Source organism: Chamaea fasciata, unplaced genomic scaffold, assembly GCF_029207755.1.
Source record: "Chamaea fasciata isolate MVZ Bird 193981 ecotype frontalis unplaced genomic scaffold, bChaFas1.0.hap1 SCAF_15, whole genome shotgun sequence".
Taxonomy (NCBI): Eukaryota; Metazoa; Chordata; class Aves; order Passeriformes; family Sylviidae; genus Chamaea; species Chamaea fasciata.
In genome coordinates this window covers 17,961,491-17,979,504 of record NW_027094100.1, presented here as the reverse complement: position 1 = coordinate 17,979,504, position 18,014 = coordinate 17,961,491, and the positions used below count along the sequence as shown (strand labels likewise).

At 43.2% G+C, this 18,014-nt stretch overlaps 1 protein-coding gene across 3 annotated transcripts in view; it reads left to right on the top strand.

Annotated features, from left to right (window-relative positions):
• The window catches only part of LOC136297311 (uncharacterized), a 107,491-nt gene extending 91,644 nt beyond the window's left edge, over nucleotides 1-15,847 (top strand). For 2 of the 3 annotated variants that reach the window (XR_010723132.1, XM_066197126.1), the window contains one exon: nucleotides 15,342-15,847. Coding sequence is in view for 2 of the 3 variants with exons in the window: in XM_066197126.1 (XP_066053223.1) it covers nucleotides 15,342-15,389 (48 nt within the window). In the remaining variant the exon portion in view is untranslated. Of the gene's footprint in view, nucleotides 1-10,668; nucleotides 10,722-15,341 lie in introns of all 3 variants that reach the window. The other variant, XM_066197127.1, reaches the window with a different exon arrangement.
• Nucleotides 15,848-18,014: the final 2,167 nt, after the last annotated feature.

Here is an 18,014-nt window from a genome sequence, read left to right as displayed (position 1 = left end):
AGCGCCTGCCCCGCGCCCCCGCCCAGGGCGGGGCAGCGGCTCCGCCCGCCCGGCACGGTCCGGCACGGCCTCGCTGGCACTGCCCCGCCCGGCGCTGTCCGGAACGGCCCGGAACTGCCCGGGGGTGGCCGGGGCCGAGCGGCCGCCGCGCCGGAGGAGAAGGCGGCGGGCGGTAGGTGCGGCTGGAGGGGCCGGGGCTGGGCAGGGGCGGCTTCGCGGACCCAGGGCGCTCCCGCAGCAGTAACCGCCGCCCGGCCGTGAGTGCGGGTGTCCCGCTGTCCTCCGGCCGCCGCCGGGCGCGACGTCACCTCTCCACGCGTCCGCAACGGCCGCATCACTATCATCACCATCATCATCGCTGTCATCACCACCGCCACCATCATCATCATCATCACTGTCATCACCACCACCATCATCATCATCATCATCATCCACATCACCCCCGCGCTGCCCAGCGGGGCAGTGACGGCGCGGCCTCTGCGGACAGAGCGGTGTGACCGCTCCTGAGGCGCTCACGGCCCGGCCCTGAGCAGCGGAGCTGTGGGATCGCCCCCCTCGGTCCTACCTTGCTCCCTCACGTGTGCCCCGCAGCAGCTCGGGGCTTTAATAGGCTGACGTGACTGTACAAAGAGGCAGCAATAGAGCACATGGAAGTGAAACGGCTCCGTAGGGCTCAGGAGCAAGTTTCGGCATCCCTGGGAAGCTCGGCAGTAGCTGTCGGCTCTGGCCGTGTTTTCCCGTGTCCGGGCTCGTAGCCCCGGGCGAGCAGCCTGAGCTCCAGCTGCAGACAGCCACTTGGTGAGGGGATCTTACAGCCACACCGAATTAACGTGGGAAGTAATTTGAGATATATGGGTAGAACACGGTATTAAGTTTACTGCACTCAACCATTGATGTTATGTTCTGTAATAAGCACTTTGATAAATAGTTTTTAAAGGCTCCTACTTTGCTGTTTTGCTGGGACTGAGAATTGAAGCCTCTGCTGCTTCACTTTATAAATTAAAGTGTAAGTTTTGGTCTTAAGAAGATACCTTTATCTTCTGTTAATGCTGATCTTGCTGAACTCTACACATTATGCCGTTAGCTCAATTTTTGTGTAGTAAAATACCATTCCTGTTAGTTCTTTCCAAAAATCAATGAGTTTTGTAGCATCTTTCACCTGCAGCTCTAACAAATGTTTACGAGTCAGGCACAATAGGTAAAGAATTCTTGCTTGCACAGCCATCTCTGAAATGATTCTGTGCTAGGTGCAGAGGGGATAAATGGTTGGTTGGTTGAATAGAAACAGGATTTCAGTGCCATTCCAGTGTTCACTTTCTTTCCTGGGCGTTTCATGGCCAGGGATGTAAAGTACAGGGAGGCCAAGTGAGGGAGGGCAGTGCCCAATGATTACTTGCTGTGCATTACTTTCAGAAAGATCATGTGGACAAGAATGAGCTCGGGTTTTGATGAGACTGAGCACTGTAGCAATGTTGGGGTTCCCCCGGCCCCTGGCCGCTGGCAGGGTTGCTCCACGTCTCAGCCCCGGTGGGCCCAGCAGGGGCTGGTGTGCAGAGAGGTGCTTTGGGGCCGGGTGTCTGTAGGACAAGGCTGCGCCGGAGCTGAGCCCTTCGAGGGTTTGGCATGTCAGGGGGCAGCGGGTGGAGGAGGAGACCGTCGGCAGGGAGGTGGGAAGAGCCAGCATTCCCTGCCAGAGGAGAATCTGGTGGAACACAAGGACTGGAGGGGGACCACTGGGCCAGGAGTGTCACAGTCGGTAGGAGGGAAGGCGTGCGGGTGAGCGAAGACTAGAGCCAGGAGTCAGGACGGGGTGGAATGGGAGGTGCCGAGGAAGAGGAGGGGTGGGGTGTGATGTCCTGGGGAACTTGCCCAGGCTGCCTAGTGGGACAGAGTGTGACCAAGGACTGCACCTGGTGACCGGAGGCACCAAGTGAAGCGGCACGACAGGCACTGCCTGGCAAGCAGATACCAGGAAGCAGAGGTGCCAGTAGCAATGAAAAATCAAATGGCATTACTACATCAGAAAGTATTATAAATTGCAGCTTTCCTTTTTTCCCTTTTATATAGTGAAGTAAGCGATGTTTTTGTTTTTCGGGTAAAGCTCAGTGCCATATACAGTTAGTGTGGAGTTATGCACATTAATGGAGATAAAAACCTGCAAGTGGAGCTGTGTTTGTAACATGTGCTTCACGGCCCACACAGCAGCACTTGCACATAAGCACATCACAAAGAAATCTAAATGGCACCGGCAGAGGATACTGGTGCAAGATGTTGAGTACCTAAGACCCTCACTCATATTTGTGAACATATACTTAAAATTAAGAGCAGATCCAACCCACAGGTGTGATTGTTCCTGTGCTTAAAATCAGATGTGTTTAAAGGCTTAGCTGAATCAGGATGAGGGTGCTCAACTTTTGCTGGCTCGAGGCTTGAAAGTTTTGATACAATAGTGAGAGGGATTTTCCTTGGAATATCTGTTCCAGCCTCTTAGCCCAATTTAAAAATGTTATCCAGTACTACCATAACTTTCTTTATTAATTGAAAAGGACGGAGATATACCAGCTGTAGCCAAGCCAGCAGAGATTTGGGTGGCTAAGCAACAAAAAAGGCACCATATTGAGCGAGCCAAAATTCAGTCTCAAAGTCATTTACTTTAACCAGTGACAATACGTTTAGATTCTAGTGTTTCAATTTGATTGATGGTTTAATATCATATATAATCTTTTTAATGAGGGAACCCATTTAAATGTGTTAACATTTGCACTAGTAGTCTCCCATGTACATAACTGCATTTAATCATTACTCTGATTGTTTTTGTGGTTGTGTAATTTGTATCAGCAAAATAACTATGTCAAAGCTGTGTTATCTTAATGAAAGCTATGGTTACTTCTCTTTTATACATGCTTTTTACTGTTCATGTATAAAAGTGGCAGCAATCCCAGTCCCAAGTATATTGCTAAATGTATAGTTATCACTACGTGTGCTGTCAATTAAGAAATAAAAAAAATTAATGAGCTTAGTGTCTTCTCTAATTCCGCTTTGTTTAAAGCCTCATTGTGATTCGTTATCATGTGAACTGAGTAATTTAATTTTAAGACTTTTAATGTTAAGATACATCATCATTAGTGATGTATCTGAAGATTTCACGGTCTTAATAATGGCACTAAATCAAATTGGGAATCCCCTCTTAATCATCCAAGCTGTGCTCCAGTTCGCAGCAGCAGTTTTGGGCAGGGGAGAAGTTTCGTTCTGCCCAGAACACGCTTTGTACCAGCCCGGGGAGGAGCACAAAGCTCCACACGCCCGCGCGAGGTGTCGGCGCCGCAGGGCCCCGGGCGAGGCAGCTGCTCCGTGTCTGCTTTTGTTTATCCCTTGCTGGTTTGTGTAGCCTTTAGGCCAGCACATGAAACAATCGCTTCTACAGGGTCAGCTGCTGGTCAGAAGCAAAGCAAGAAAAGGCTTTGCCTTAAAACGCCTCAGCCATCATTTCAGTGCAGCTGGCACCTGCTACTGGTGCGCAGCGGGAGGGTTAGGGGTCAAAGAGGCAGTTGTTCTAAACTCAGTGATGGCTTAAAGGGACTTGTAGATTAATCTGCTTTATTAACTTCTGTATATTAGATAACTATTGCAGTGAATGACAGTCCGTCTTTCTGAATAAGTCCCTTCACCTCATTCTCTTTTAAATTGGCTTTTGAGTAATGAATATTAAATAGAATACATTTCAGGGTAATTAAGTGGAAACATTAGGATGATGTTGTTTTACAATCATATCTATAAGTTTCTTGTGTATTTATCTTGCAATATTACTGTTCATTGCTCTTTGCTAGCAGAACAAAAAGCATAACCGTTTCAATTAAACAAGAGGAACTGGCAGTATTTCTCACTAAACCCATGTCTTTGTGCTGCATAAATATTTTCAAAAAGCAAATAAGTTTAGGGAGAAGTATAAAAATGTTTTATTCCTTGTTTACTCCCTGCAGTGTAATACTTAGAAATGTTCAATTTCTGCTGGCTGTGGTTCCATTATGATAATAAACACTAAGAGGTGCTGGTTTGAGGAAGGTCAAAAAATATCGCTGTTCCATAGAATCCAACTAGTGATACGAATAGCACCAATAATTTTGTAAAGTTCACATTATAATTCAAAACCCAGTTAAAAGTGATGCTCGCAGTCTGGAAAGAAAGCAATATCTTTACAAAATGGATAGGGAAAGGTAACAATCCATTCTGTGATTTGCTACTGGCAGATTTGCCATATGAGTGATGAAACTCATTCTCCGTGAACCCCCTCCTCCATTTGGAGAAAAAAAAAATTTTAAAAAAAAGTAAATTTAAAATTCTAGAATAGCAGCAACTTACAAGGATGTTAATTGCTGTTGGATCTGATGGCAGTGGCTGAGATGGTGCTGGTATGGAGGTCCAGCATTAGATGAGGCAGTTCCTGGGCATTCTGACTGGGAGTCAGAGCAGAGATGTGCAGGTGAAGGGGCTGTTTTGTGCCCAGAACTCTGTAGTGACTGGCAGACACAAAATATGTGTCCCACTTAATCTTGGCAGATGTCTGATTTTCAGGACTCTGGAACTGAACCTCAAAATCCCCATTTTTCCTGGGCTAATGCTGTTGGTTTTGTCTGTTTGTGATCCTGAGAGATATTTGTGTGCTCGAGGTGCCTTCTGAAATCACAGCATCCAGCTGGGTTTTCTTCCTTTACTGCTTACTTGTTTGGAGGTTTTTACTGAGAATTGAGATTCTTGTGTATTTGCATGTCTCCAGGAAACTTCACAGCTTTAAAATAAAATACATTTTAAAAAATCAAAAACAAATAACAATGTCACAATGGTTTGATGAGATTTGGGAATACGGTTACTTTCTCTTGGCTTAGCCCAGAATTGTCCAAGTAAACCGAGTTTGAGCAAATCCTCCCAGTGCTTTGCTGGGCACATCAGATGAGAAATTTGAGTGGCTGGAAGAGCACCACACGCAAAGGGCTGCAGCAACATGGGGTTTGACCTTTCAGTAGAACCATCCTTCTGAATTCATAAGTCGTTTTCCTTTAAAGAAAAAGAAATAGAAAAAATTAAAAATGAAGTGTGTGCAACCATTCTTTAAAATCTTTTTAGCGTGACAAGTAAAGTAATCTTCCATTGATACTTAAAAGTCCATCTGCAGAAATTCAGGCAGAATGTTAGAGAGATGCAATATTTATTGAAATGCTGAGTGTCAAACTGCCAGGGTAATGTATTTAGTATGAAATATAATATTCAGTGCATTTTGTTTTGATGACTGCATGAAATAGCCGTGTGCTTTTAGCCTTTGTTGTTGTTGTTGTGAAAGATGATATTCACTGCCAAGTATTGGTGGCTGCTCAGGACACAGGAGCAATCTGCTTATTACCAGCTTTATCATCTGTCTTTGTGTTTATTTGCAAAAGCTTTGGTTACAGTTCAGTTCATCAGGGTAACAAAAACACTTTTAATTGTTTCACAGAAGAAATTAGAATCAATTTATGAACAGTTTGAAAACAGAATAGGTTTGCAATGTGTTAGGCAATGACTAATTAATACTTGTTTTAGGCTTTTTAAGTTGTGTGCTGGTCCAGTGCTCTGCTCAAGCCAGTGGAGGAGTCACTGTGCCCTCCAGACCATCCTAGCACAGTGGTCACAGCCAAGCTGCTGTCTTTCTCCTACTCTTATTTCCTTCAAGGGGAGGTATAATGCCCACTCTGCCTCTTGTCCCTGCGAATCGCCTCTGTATCAGTTAATATGGGTAAAATAATTACCCCAGTTCTAATTGTCTCTGGTTATTGTTGCTGTTGTGTAGGGGAAGCCTCTGGCTCTGCTCCTGGCAGGTGCCCATGAGGCTGAGCCCACTCTGAGCCCGCTCTGAGCCCGCTCTGAGCCAAATCTGAGCCAAATCTGAGCCATTCTGAGCCCACTGTGAGCCCAGTGAGCCCGTTCTGAGCCTGTTCTGAGCCCACTCTGAGCTTGCTCTGAGCCCACTCTGAGGCCTTACTGGAAGATGCTGCTGTGGGTGAAATTGATGTTCTCTCCTCCCAGGAGGATTAAATAACGTGTAACATTATTTAATCTATATATAATCATAGGGGTAGAGATGCTTGTAGGAGACCCCAGATTCATCCTGTGCCACCTCTCAGACCAGAGTGCTGGCTGTACAGGACGGAGAGAGGCTCTCACTATCGAGACTGTAAAGGATGCTTAAGGATCCTCAGAGACGAGCCTGTGTTAGAAAGCCCTGAACATGTCTGCTTCTTCATGTGCTGCTAAAAGCAGCAATGGGTATTAATTTTTGGTGAGGTTTTTAAAGAGCTTAGCCTTCTGGTACATCAGACCGTCCTGAAATTTGAGTTACAAATTATGTGCATTCCACAGTTCCCAGTTAGTCACAGTTCTGTCATCTTTAAAAACAGCTGTAGCATCATATAGTTACAGCCACTTGTTTAGAAATGGCTGAATCTTAAATAAGCAGTTTAGATTAATATAAAATGACAGTCTAGTAGCTGTAACTTAAAATCTCTGCATGCTACCAGCTAAAAAATGCAGATTAAGGATTGATGTCACAATCTTAAATTATTCCAGCCTGAGGTGGAATAACTTGCTGTCTAACAGGGAGCACAGATGGATAGGCAGGAAGAAGCTGTGCAGATACACGAGTTTGTAAACATCTGTCAGCTACAGCAGATACCCAAATACAAAATCTTGCACTTCAGGCAGCACATGAGCATGTGACATTCAACAGAGGGTTTACATGAAATTCAGCACAGACAAGAGCAAGTCAACACACCCTGGAAGGTAATAATTAATGAAACATATCCCCTCCTCCCTGAAGAAGGAGGAGAGATTTCATTCATCAGGCATTGTCAGTACTGCTGCTGTTAACTGTTCTGTTTCCAGAATTTGATGTAGCCAGCCCTTAGACCAAGCAAAATTGCTCCACCCTGTGAGACTCAGTGCTTTACTATGGAGGAGTCTACAGTGGCCAGCTGGCATCGCTTCCCCAGCGCTGCTGGGTGTCAGCCTCCCCAGGAGCGTGGTCTCCCCTGACAGAGCTGGACCCAGTTCTGATGGGTGAGAATGGATGAGTGATAGTCCTTCTTGGAAAAAATTCAGATGCAACTGCAATCTGAAAATAACATATTCTGTCATGTAGAAATGGGGTCTCAGAGGAAAGATGCTACCATTACTGTTTGAAAACCTGCTGAGGCAGGGCAGAGCTGTGCTGCTGCCCCTGTCCAGCTGTGCTGTGGTGACTCCCTGGCACAGCACAAACCTCTGCCTTGTAATCCTGTCAATGGCCTGGAAGGCAGCTCACTGCTGGCTAAAGATAGGGAATTAGGAGAGGAAGCTTTGGAAAGACCTCTTTGCACTCCTGCTCTGGGTTATTGTGCTATTAACATAAGAACCAGAAGACCACAGTGGCTCTGGGGCAGATGGCAGGCGCTAAGCCTGCCCTGAGGGTGTCTTTCTGAAGGTGTGCTAATGCTTCTCTTTATATACAAAGTCAGCTTTGACCTAAATTCACACACTTATTTTAGGACTAGTTCTGCTGGCTCATGACTTGGACCTGCTTCAAGTGAATTCCCACACTCAGCCCTTTGGCCAGTTCTGAAGATGTGTTGGGAAATGCAGAGCTCCATATTCCCTGTAGCTGCTCCTTTTTCACATCACCTGTTTAGACACTGGGAGAGTGGGAGTCTCTCAGCAGGACAGAAAACTGAAGGGAATAACCTGTGAGAGACACATCTGGAGAATATTTCAGTCCATCAGCTGCTGGCATATTCTAGTTCATGGTGTGCAGCACGTCTCCCAGATACCTTGTCCTGACACCAGGATTGGGTTTTTTCTCAGCCATTTGCACTTAATTCTCATAAAAGCAAGCAAAAAGGACAGTGCCAGTTGAACTGTTGCAAACAGAAATACAGGATTGTGTCCCTTGCAGTTTTTAGCTTCAACTGTTGAATGCTGAAATTTTATTTACTAATGTTTATTTAAATATATATACTGGAAGTATGCACAAAGAGGGTGAAATACTACATACTCTGAACAGAATCTGGAGGAATCTGGTCTACGGGGCAAGCGGGGAAATGCTAGGCTTGGCCTGAGGGCAGCTTGGAAGGCTTTGGGAAGGGCTCATGGACTGGCCATGTTTCCTGCCGGAAGCCTCTTCTGTCTCTCCCTCCCTCTCTCTTTCCACAACTCCTCCCTTCTTCCCGTGCATGTCATGGAAATTGGCAGCAGGATGGAAGGGAGTTAGGAAAGGAAAAGGAAGGAAATAGGAAAGTCAGAAGGGAAGGGAGATGCAGTGTCACCAGCCTCTCATGCTGCTCTGGACAGCGTGATAACATTCTGTCTTGGACTAATGTGGTTTCATCATGCAGGGTGGTTCTTAAGGAACATGGTTCTTAAACTCTTATATATTACAAAGCTCAGCTGATGTGCTGTTTCTGACAGTTAAATATTTTTTGTTCAGGAATGATGGGCTGATTCTTGCTTTCAAGATAAATAAAGGCTTTAGTTTTTGTATTTCCTCTGGAAATTTTAGCTTTGAACATGAAAAATATCAATATAAAAGTCAAGCATTCTAGTAAAATAAATATTAAAAAGCAGATTAAAATTTAAAGTATTTAATAATCCTGGAGTATTTAAATCTTCCTTGTGTTATTAGTAAATGATGATCCATTTAGTGATACAGGAAGAATTGATGATGAAAGAACTAAGAATTCCAAAGGACATTTAAATTAATAATCACAGCTCTTAAATTAAGAGCAGACTCTCTGAAACTGGAGCTTTAAAAACCTACCAAATTTTATATCCTAAACAATAAAAAAAAAGTGAATTTTTCAGATCTGGATGAAAACAATGAGTGCTATTAGTGGACAAGTATTTTGTTAAAATCTGTGCATGTTCCTGACCCTTCTAAATCCTTTGTAAAGGAATACTCCCACTGCTTTCTCTGGTGTTAATGTAATGTTCTTTTTGCTAAAACGTGATTTGTTGCAGCATAGTAAAAGGTCCATCCCAACATATGGGACAGAGAAGTGAGTTACAGGACTTGCAGTGATGCAAATGTTCTGCTGATAACCTGGCACAGCAAAGCAGCCTTCGCAATGGAAGGGCAGCTTCTCTTCCATCTTCCTTGATTTATAACTTCAAAAATGCTTCTGTCCCAACAGCTGACTTTGTTACAAGCGATGAAGATGAAAACCTAGTGAGGAATGAATTATAAGAAGTCATAATTATTCTTCATGTTTGGAAAACAAACCCCTATTGGTGCTTGTGCAGGGGTTTGAAATGGTTTGCTCTGGTTCCAAAGCAGTACAGAACAGTCTTTGTCCTGTGAATAATGGAACACAGTTTGTGTGATAGGTGAAGTCAGGTGAAGAACTGGCCTTTCCCAAGCCAGACCATGTGTTCCTAACCTGAATGCTGAAATGATTTGTGAATCTCTGTGTTCCAGGTGATTTGTAGTGCTAGGATTCATCTTTTTAATTTAGTGAAACATGCTGTTTGACTTTGCCTTGGCCAGTTATTACAGGCTAGTTTACAGTGTGGCAGCTCTCTGGAGACCCCGCTCACAGCTACTCATTGGCCTAGAAGAAAGGATTTAATGATTTTCTACTTCCTTTGTATTTGGTTTTAGGGTGTAGATATTTTGTAAATGTGAGTCAAACTATTTACTGGTGACATTTTACAAATTTTCTCTCTGTTTAATCTCTAAGTAATGTTTTTAGGTTTGTATATGTTGTGGCCTTTGGCGTTTGGGACTAATGTATCTCAAGGATATCTCAGAGCATTTTATCTTTAAATGGATTCCATGGTTATTGTGTAATTTCTTTGTACAAGAATGGTGCCAATCCCTAAAATAAGTCTTACCCTTCCCAGCTAGACACAGCAGAGGTACAGGAGTAGAGCTGAACAAGCAGAGGGCTCAGAGTCAGAGCTTTGTGGGGCCCTAGGGGTGGGCCAGCCAATGGGCAAAGTGACTTCTGCAGCTTCTGCTTAAGTGTGTGAGCTGACAGATCTCAGTGCTTTATAGAGCTGAGGAGTGGCTGTATTCCTGCTATAGAGCTCTGTAAAGCAATTCACCGAATAAACTAAAATGTCTGAACTCTGAGGCTGGGTTTGTAAATTTGGTGGAAAGGCTACAGGTTTGAAGACCTCTTGCTATAATCACAATTGCCTTGGTTGAAATAGGGAGCATTCCACTCCAGTCCTGGCAGTGTCATACACAGAGAAAGGTGGATGTGAGAAAACCAGAATCTTGAAGAGCAGCCTGGGTTTTGTCTCAAACTCATATAGATTGCTGGACACACGTGTTGCTCTCTGGAAATAGTATGACAACGGGGAAAATCCCGGAGGGAACTTCAAAGCCCTCAAATTAACTCTGCTCTAAATGTCAGTTCACGTTTCAGGTTTTATTCAACTTTGCCCTTAGAGCTGAGCTGTGGCCTCAATTTTTTTAAACTTACTTCACCCGGTAGTTTTATTTATGGAAACATTTGTTTGGAAGAAGGACTTTTGTAATACCATGTTCATGTAGGAAATATCAGTGATTTAGCAGGGTTAGTAAAGGCTTCATGCATTTTTCCTTCTCAGCACATCACACAGCTTAACAGCATTCATATTCATGTAAACTGAATTTTCTTTCAGATGATGTCAGTCCTAATGAACACCATCATTTTTGGAGACTGAAGAAACCAATGGTCAGTGTCAAGACTGCTGCTTGGACTTACACTTCTTAATGAGAAATTGAGTGTTTAGCAAATTCCACCAAATTCACTCTTCACATGCCAAAGTAGCAAACATTTTAATGAGATCTTTGCTTTTACTTCACACGGAACAGAGCTGCCTGCTGCCCTTCCAATTGCCCATCTCTGTCCCTGGGCCCTTGCTCCATTATGCTCACATTAGGAATGAACAGTGGATTTCAGCTCTTGCACTCTGTAAGTAACTTACAGATCATTCACAGAGGTTGAGTGTCTCCATTTGATGAAAAATCCTCTCAAACTTTTACCCCAACTTTTACGCCCAATCTCAGATCACACAAGGATATAATTAACCTTTTTCTAATAAACTTTGTTGTCACATTTCCAGAATTAAGAGGAGCAGAAGTTATGCAAGCTCATCAGGCTTTTAGATAGAAAGATGACATCACACCACCATGAAAATCACATCAGAAAAATTGCTTCCTCAAAAAATAGTTAGCCAGTTTCTTTCTCTGAATGGTTTTGCCGGAATAACTGGCTTTGGGAGGTATTATCTGAGCACTCACACTTAACTACTGGCATTGATTGCAATTTGGGTTGTGTGCATCTGTGACAGACTCTGTAAAACCAGGAAATACACTGCAATTTGCCCTTTCAATAAAATCTGAAGCTGTGAATTTGGATATGCCCATCATGTTTCCCTGGTGACTTAATAGCAACGCTGTTATCTGGGATGGGAGCCCTCTAAGGGAATGCCTGTGCCTTGATCCAAATGTATGCATTTTTTGTGTGGTGAGGCGTTGTTTCAGAGAATATTGACCTGTTGTCTGTGCCTTTCTGCAGAGCTGGCTCTAACTTTATTCTGAATTGCTTTATCTCCTGGGCAGTCACAAGCCTCAGTGTATTACTGCTTTGGAGAATGAATTGTCTATACAATAAGAGGGCGCTGGAAAAAAATCAGACACTAAGATTAGCAGCAACCACATACATTAAAATTCAAACTGAAATCCCAGCCATGGAAGGAAACTAATAGAAGAAGAAAATATATCAAGAAGAGAAGCGCTGTCTCATCATTCACCTGTGCTGAAGGATCCAATTTTAGCCATATCCAACAGCACTGTCATTCATCTTCTTGGTGTGTTATTGTGATTTAAATCCAAGCTCTATAAGAGAGAGCAGTTCTTTTAAAATGATTGAGAGGGAATAAGGGTAAATTCAGTGTTTAGGAAAACTTTATGACATCACAATATTATACTTTACAGATGGAAGCAATATTTCCTACTTTGGAAGGAAAACTAATCATTTTCTATCTGCTCTGAGTCACTGCATCATTATAAAAGTGGGATATAAGTAGTTTTGTGCATTCCCAATCTTGTTCAAGACGACACTTTTGTTTATATAATGCTTCTGATTTATAGCGCTTAAGGATTAGCCTGACTACATATTAATTATATGGTTTTGATGCTTCAGTATAAGAAGAAATTAAATATTTCACTTGAAGATAGAAACATGGAGCTGTAAATCATAAGGAATAAATTTGTGACTGTCAGAATATTCTTTTTACTGAAATTAGACTAGTTCTAATGATTATGTGCTTTGCTTAGCAGACATGGATATGTATAAGCACCTTTACTTATGAACAAGTCTTATGTTTCTTTTAGAGGGGTGAAGAACAGGAAATAGGATTTGCAATATTTGTATTGCCCCTTTTGCATCAAGGTTATTTATTTCAGGTTGAGAAAAAGTAGGACACGTATTTACGTATAACTGTAAAAGTCATCTTTGCTTGGCTCATTCCAGTGCACTGCTGCTTTATTTATTGGGAATGGATTCCTTTATTTCAGGTGGGGTCTCTGTCTCTACAGTTCCTGGGAAATAGCAAGCACGCAGTTACCAGGTTTTACTGGCTGTTCCATTTTTCTTTTGTTTTAATGAGATCTTCTTTGCACATAATTGATTTCAAAGGGAAGGCATCATGTTTACACAGGGACTCAGAAAAATTGGGATTGATACATGCATGCACCAATAGCGTTAATTATGCCAAAATGGGAATCATACTCACAGTCCACTCTAAAACAGCACTAGTCTCTTGAGACAGCAGGAGCTCAGTATGGACTGAGATGTTTAGAAGTCCCAGAGCTCAGAACAGCTCCATGGTGTTGGTACACGGATGCCGTGGGGTGCTGTGATTAGGAAGGGGATGCAGAGATTATATTCTTTGCTGTTGCTTGGGGATGCTGTTAATGCTTTCCATTGTGAGGTTGAATGAAGTTCTTGGAACGCCTCTTTTCTAAAAATAACTCGTGGACCCTGGCCAAGATATCAGGGTTGTGGTCTCCTCTAGCCTGGACTCTGTGCTAGTCACTGTATTTGATGTTTGGTGTTTGGGATTTGGGGGTTGGGGTTCAGAGTGGGCAGGTCCTGTGTCCTTCATGCTTGCTCCCAGGGGATGTTCAGAGTGGTTTGAGTGTTTCAGGACCCAGCTGCTGCCTCTGCTCCCAGTGCTGCTGCAGGGGGTTACTGGTGTGAGAGGAACTGTGCTGGGAGCATGAAATTTGTCAAGGAGACATTAAAGCAAAAACTCCCTCCACAAATGTGGAGTTGTCAGGGTTTAGCCTTAGTGTTACAGTATTATAATATCTTCTTTCACTATCCCATATTTTTGCCTATTTACAGGACAACTGTAATTTTGATGATGATGATGTATGTTTCATTTGGGATTTGTTTAAGATTTAAACAGGTTTAAACATTTAAAAGGTTTTTTTAAAAAAACCTGGCAAACAGATCCCAGATTTTGTGCTTTCCGACGCTCTGTGTGACACCCTACAGGTTACATTCACTTCAAAAGTCTACTAAATTTTGCATACTAAAAGCTGATTCTCAGCCTGCCTTTAACAAGTTCTCTTGTTATGCACCTGAAATTTGTGGAATACAGGCAATATTATTCCTCTGGCGTGCAATATGAGACTGCTCAGAAACCTTGCCAGGTATGTTGGCACAGGTTCATCAGAATGCTTCATTCTCCTCTGAATAATTGTCTGTATAAGTGCTTATCCCAGGAATGTGCTGATGCCCAAGGCCACGAGGCTGTGACTGACACGGCCAATGTAATAAAGGCTGAACAGGGTTATTTGACTTACTTGGCTGTAGTAGCAGGGTGGTGGGCAGCACTACAATCCTCTCCTGTTCCAAATTTCTAAGCAAAACCAACATTCTTGTGAGGTGATAAAAAGCTCTGCTTTAAGTAGCCTACAGCCGTGCCAGAATATGATGGGAATAGAAATACAGGAAGTGATGCAGATGACTGAGCTTCTCAAGAGCCCACAGCAGAGAGCCGAAACAGGCACTGCTCTGAAAAGGCTTGAAAAGTACTCAAGGATGCTGCTGCCACCTCTCTGGGGTGCGTTGGAACTGGTTAGGGGCCAGCACCCACTGCTTGTCCCACTCCACCCCAGCCCTGGTGGCTGTTAGTTTTTCTGCAAAGCAGGAGGTTCCTTTGAACTGCAAATGTTTAAAATTGAGCAGAAATCAATTTCCATTATAAGGAAATAAGCACAAACATTAAAAATATATGAATAGAATCAAGAATAAATTGCTAATTGTATCCTGTACCTCCACACAAGCCCCAGCTCACCACACTGCTGCCAGACATCCCCGTCCAGTGGAGGCAGGCAGGATTATTGCCCCTGATCCTGATTGCTGAGATCCCATCAGTTTGCAGGCACCTGTCCCCACAGTCCTGTGCAGGAAGGAGCCCTCAGGAGCTCTTTTGGGGAGACTTTATTAGTTCGGCTGTTGTGAGCCAGCAAAGCCTGACACGATCACAGCAAAGAGCATGGAGGCAACAGACAAAGAACATTTGAAAAACTCTAAATGTGGAGTGCAGACTCATCTGGTACTTTAAATCACTTCTGTGTGGGTTTGGGATTATTTTGGCGTTTGAGTTTTTTTAAAAATAGAATCACAGAATGGTTTGGGTTGGAAAGGACCTTATAGACCATCCAGTTCCAGCCCCATTGCCATGGGCAGGAACACCTTCCACTAGATGAAGTACACAGATGAGTTGTGACAAGTGGCAGTTAAACTGTTCATTCCAGGTGAGGAGTTCATGTTTGGGCTGTGTGCAGGCTCTTTAGGGTGTCCTTGAGTCTCGAGTGTGATGTCACCAGACAGATTTCATGTCCTACCCCTGCAGGTGGTGAGCTGCTACTGGGTTTGTGTGTTTGTGCTGTGCCAGATGGGTCTGGTTCCACCTTTCACCAAGGCAGGCTGGACTCTTGACACCTGTCCTGAGGGGGGATGCTGGGGCTGGCCTCGATGGCACATCCCAAGGAGCCTTTTGTTGGAGGCCTGGGAGGAAGCACATGTCTGATCCTGTGAGATGGGAAAGCTTCTGGTTGCAGTCATTTCACTGCACTGTGTTTCACACGTTGCTAGGCCCAGACTTATAAGTTAAAGAACTGGTTTTTGAGGGCGCCTGGTGATTCTGCTGGTGAGTCTTCCTCTGGTTTTCCCTCAATTTAATACCCATTATAGTTGTTATTTTTACCACCTCTTGCAATGCATCTCCCACTGTCAGGTCTCCTTTAACCAAATGTTTGGTGTTTGCTTTTCCAGGTGACTCAGAACATGCTGGAGAAATGTGGCCAAAGCGCTGCACTGTAAAGGGGCCTCCAATCCCAAGGGTGTGGATATCATCTGGCAAGGACTTTGGAAACAGAGCACTGACTGAGAAACCATCTCAGAAAGTTCTGGGACACTGTTATATTGTTAGAGATTTTTTTACCCTTGTGAGAACTATTTCCTGCATTTTTCTATCTCTAGCCTAAATGTAAGAATTTATAATACTGAAAACAATGGAAAACCAGTCTTAGTTCGAAGAATGCTTTCAGCCTTTCTTATCAAAATTTATAATCCTGTTGTTTTAGCTTTATAAAAAAACATAAAAGTGTAAAAACAGTGTATAACTAAAGAACAAAAGGATATACATTCCTTCTGAATTTGTGTCAGTTAATGATTCTCAGTTCTGTACATAATAGTAAACAACATCTCATCAGTTCAAACCTCCAAGCTCACTCTTGAGGACATATTTGTTTGAAAATGAGATGAAAGCCAGTACAAACTTTATATGACACCTTTTCTAACTAATAAAATTACTATTTTTCTACAAAATGTTCTATATTTCTTTGTAGCATGGGTGGTAAATGACAATGAGGACCACAAAGAAGACTGAAAATGAGCATTTTTAGGCTATAAGTATAGCAAGAAAATTGAATGTTGTACAGAGTGAAATAAGACATGATGGAGCAAGACTTAGTGAAGTACTGAAGATGTTATTTCACAAGTACACATTTTCCAGGTCTTTAGAAACTGGAAAAAAGAACCACCGAAGAAAATGAAGGTGTTTAAACCCTTTATAAAGAATAAAGTTTATCCAAATCTGCAGGAAAAAGGAAAGAGACTTACACTGGGGAGCAGTAGGTGTCCTGTGCTAGGCAGGAGGGGCTCTAGTGACTGGGGAGATGCAAAAGGAATTGAATGAAAGCCTAACAAAAATGAGAACTGCTTAAACAATAACTCGGTTTATTGTTTGGAAAAGCTGTTACATGCCATTACAAACTTGCTTTGGGATTGACTTGGATTTTTCCATTATTTGCCTAAGAAAAAAAAGATTTCACTTTCGTCATGTTTGCTGACATTTGTGAATTCAATAATATTTCACCACTGCTTAGATAAGAATGGGAATTATTAATTGTGGCCAACAGGGAGGAAAAGTTCATACCGGTATTTCTTACAGGGGTTTTCCCATTTTCTTCTTTGAAATTGTTACTTTTCTGCACATTTTCAAAAGGAAGTACAGCTGGAAGGATGGTGTTTTGTCAGTTTGCTGTTCACATTTGAGCTCAGCTGGAGAAAGGATTTCAGCCAAAGGGTCTGAGCTGCAGGAATTCTGAGCACCTGAGGAGTAATCCATGGAAGTAAAGTGATCCATGGAGGCTACAGAAATCCATGGAGGTTAAAATCCATTGAAGTTACAGTAATCCATGGAGGCTACAGAAATCCCTGGAAATTCCAGTAACCCACGGAAGTTACAGTAATCCATGGAGATTGCAATAATCCATGGAGTTTACAGAAATCCATGAAGCACTGTAATGCCTTATGCATTTTTTGAAAAGACATAATTGCCTTAAGGGCTTTGGAATTCTTTTCTCCTTTGAAAAGTGGAAACGATGGAAATGGAAATGTCAAAGGGAGATGCCACTCAGAACCCAAGCAATTTCCTCACAAGCTACCAATGTGAGCCTGTCTGGTAATGCAAAGAGTTGGGGACTGTAAAATAGGGCTGGTTCTCCCCCAGGTGTGTTTTATATCCTCGGAGAGCAAAGCACAGCCTGCTGAGGCTCAGATGAGTGTCGATCCCTGTGTGAGCCAGAACAAACCCCCAGAGACACCCCCGGCCAGGCTCTGCTTGCTGGGGCAGGCACAGGCAGCACTGGGCTGAGCACAGTTTGAATACCAGGCCCTGCTTGCAAAGGAGGCTGTGAAGAGCTCAGCCCCAGCATATGCACACCTTATAGAGTAATTCCTCAGCTTCATTAATGTTTTATTGCACAACGAGTTTACGATGACAGCAAACCTCTCAAACTGTGGCGGGATAACACACTTCCTCACCATATTAAAAAATAATGCTGGTGTAAGTTTTATGTACCAGAATGTAGACTGCTGTTAAGAGGCAGTGCTTTGACAAAATTCTTTTTGAGGTTTACAGAAAGCATAATAAAATATGTAAGTTACATTTCTACAAACAAAAGCTATAACATAAGTTATTTATAAGCATGAGATACAAACGGTATCACGATAAATAAACCTTAATGGATACCTGTGGCATCCATCCTAATGTAATTTGCCCAGCAAAAGTCATATTTAGTAAAAAACCTGGCAGCAGTGGCGTGTTGGTATTTAAAATAAGAATGAAAGAAGGAAGGAAGCGGCTGCTTCCCCACGCTTATGCCTAACCTCTGGTACCTCCTGCCTTCCCCTTCACCTGGGGCTGGCGCTGCTGCTCCCAGAGACCAGATGTCACTGCGTCTTTCAGGGCTTGTCCATGACACCAGGATGTTTCCTGTCAGCTTCATTACAGCCTGATTTTATTAAAGGTGGCAGAAAGAAACGGAGCCCCATCTGCCCATCGTCCTCTGTACTCTGCACTTTGAGGGGTAGCTCCTTCCCCAGCACATCCCTTGTACCCTCTCCGTCTCATCTAGTCTCTGCCATTTGTGGAACAATGCA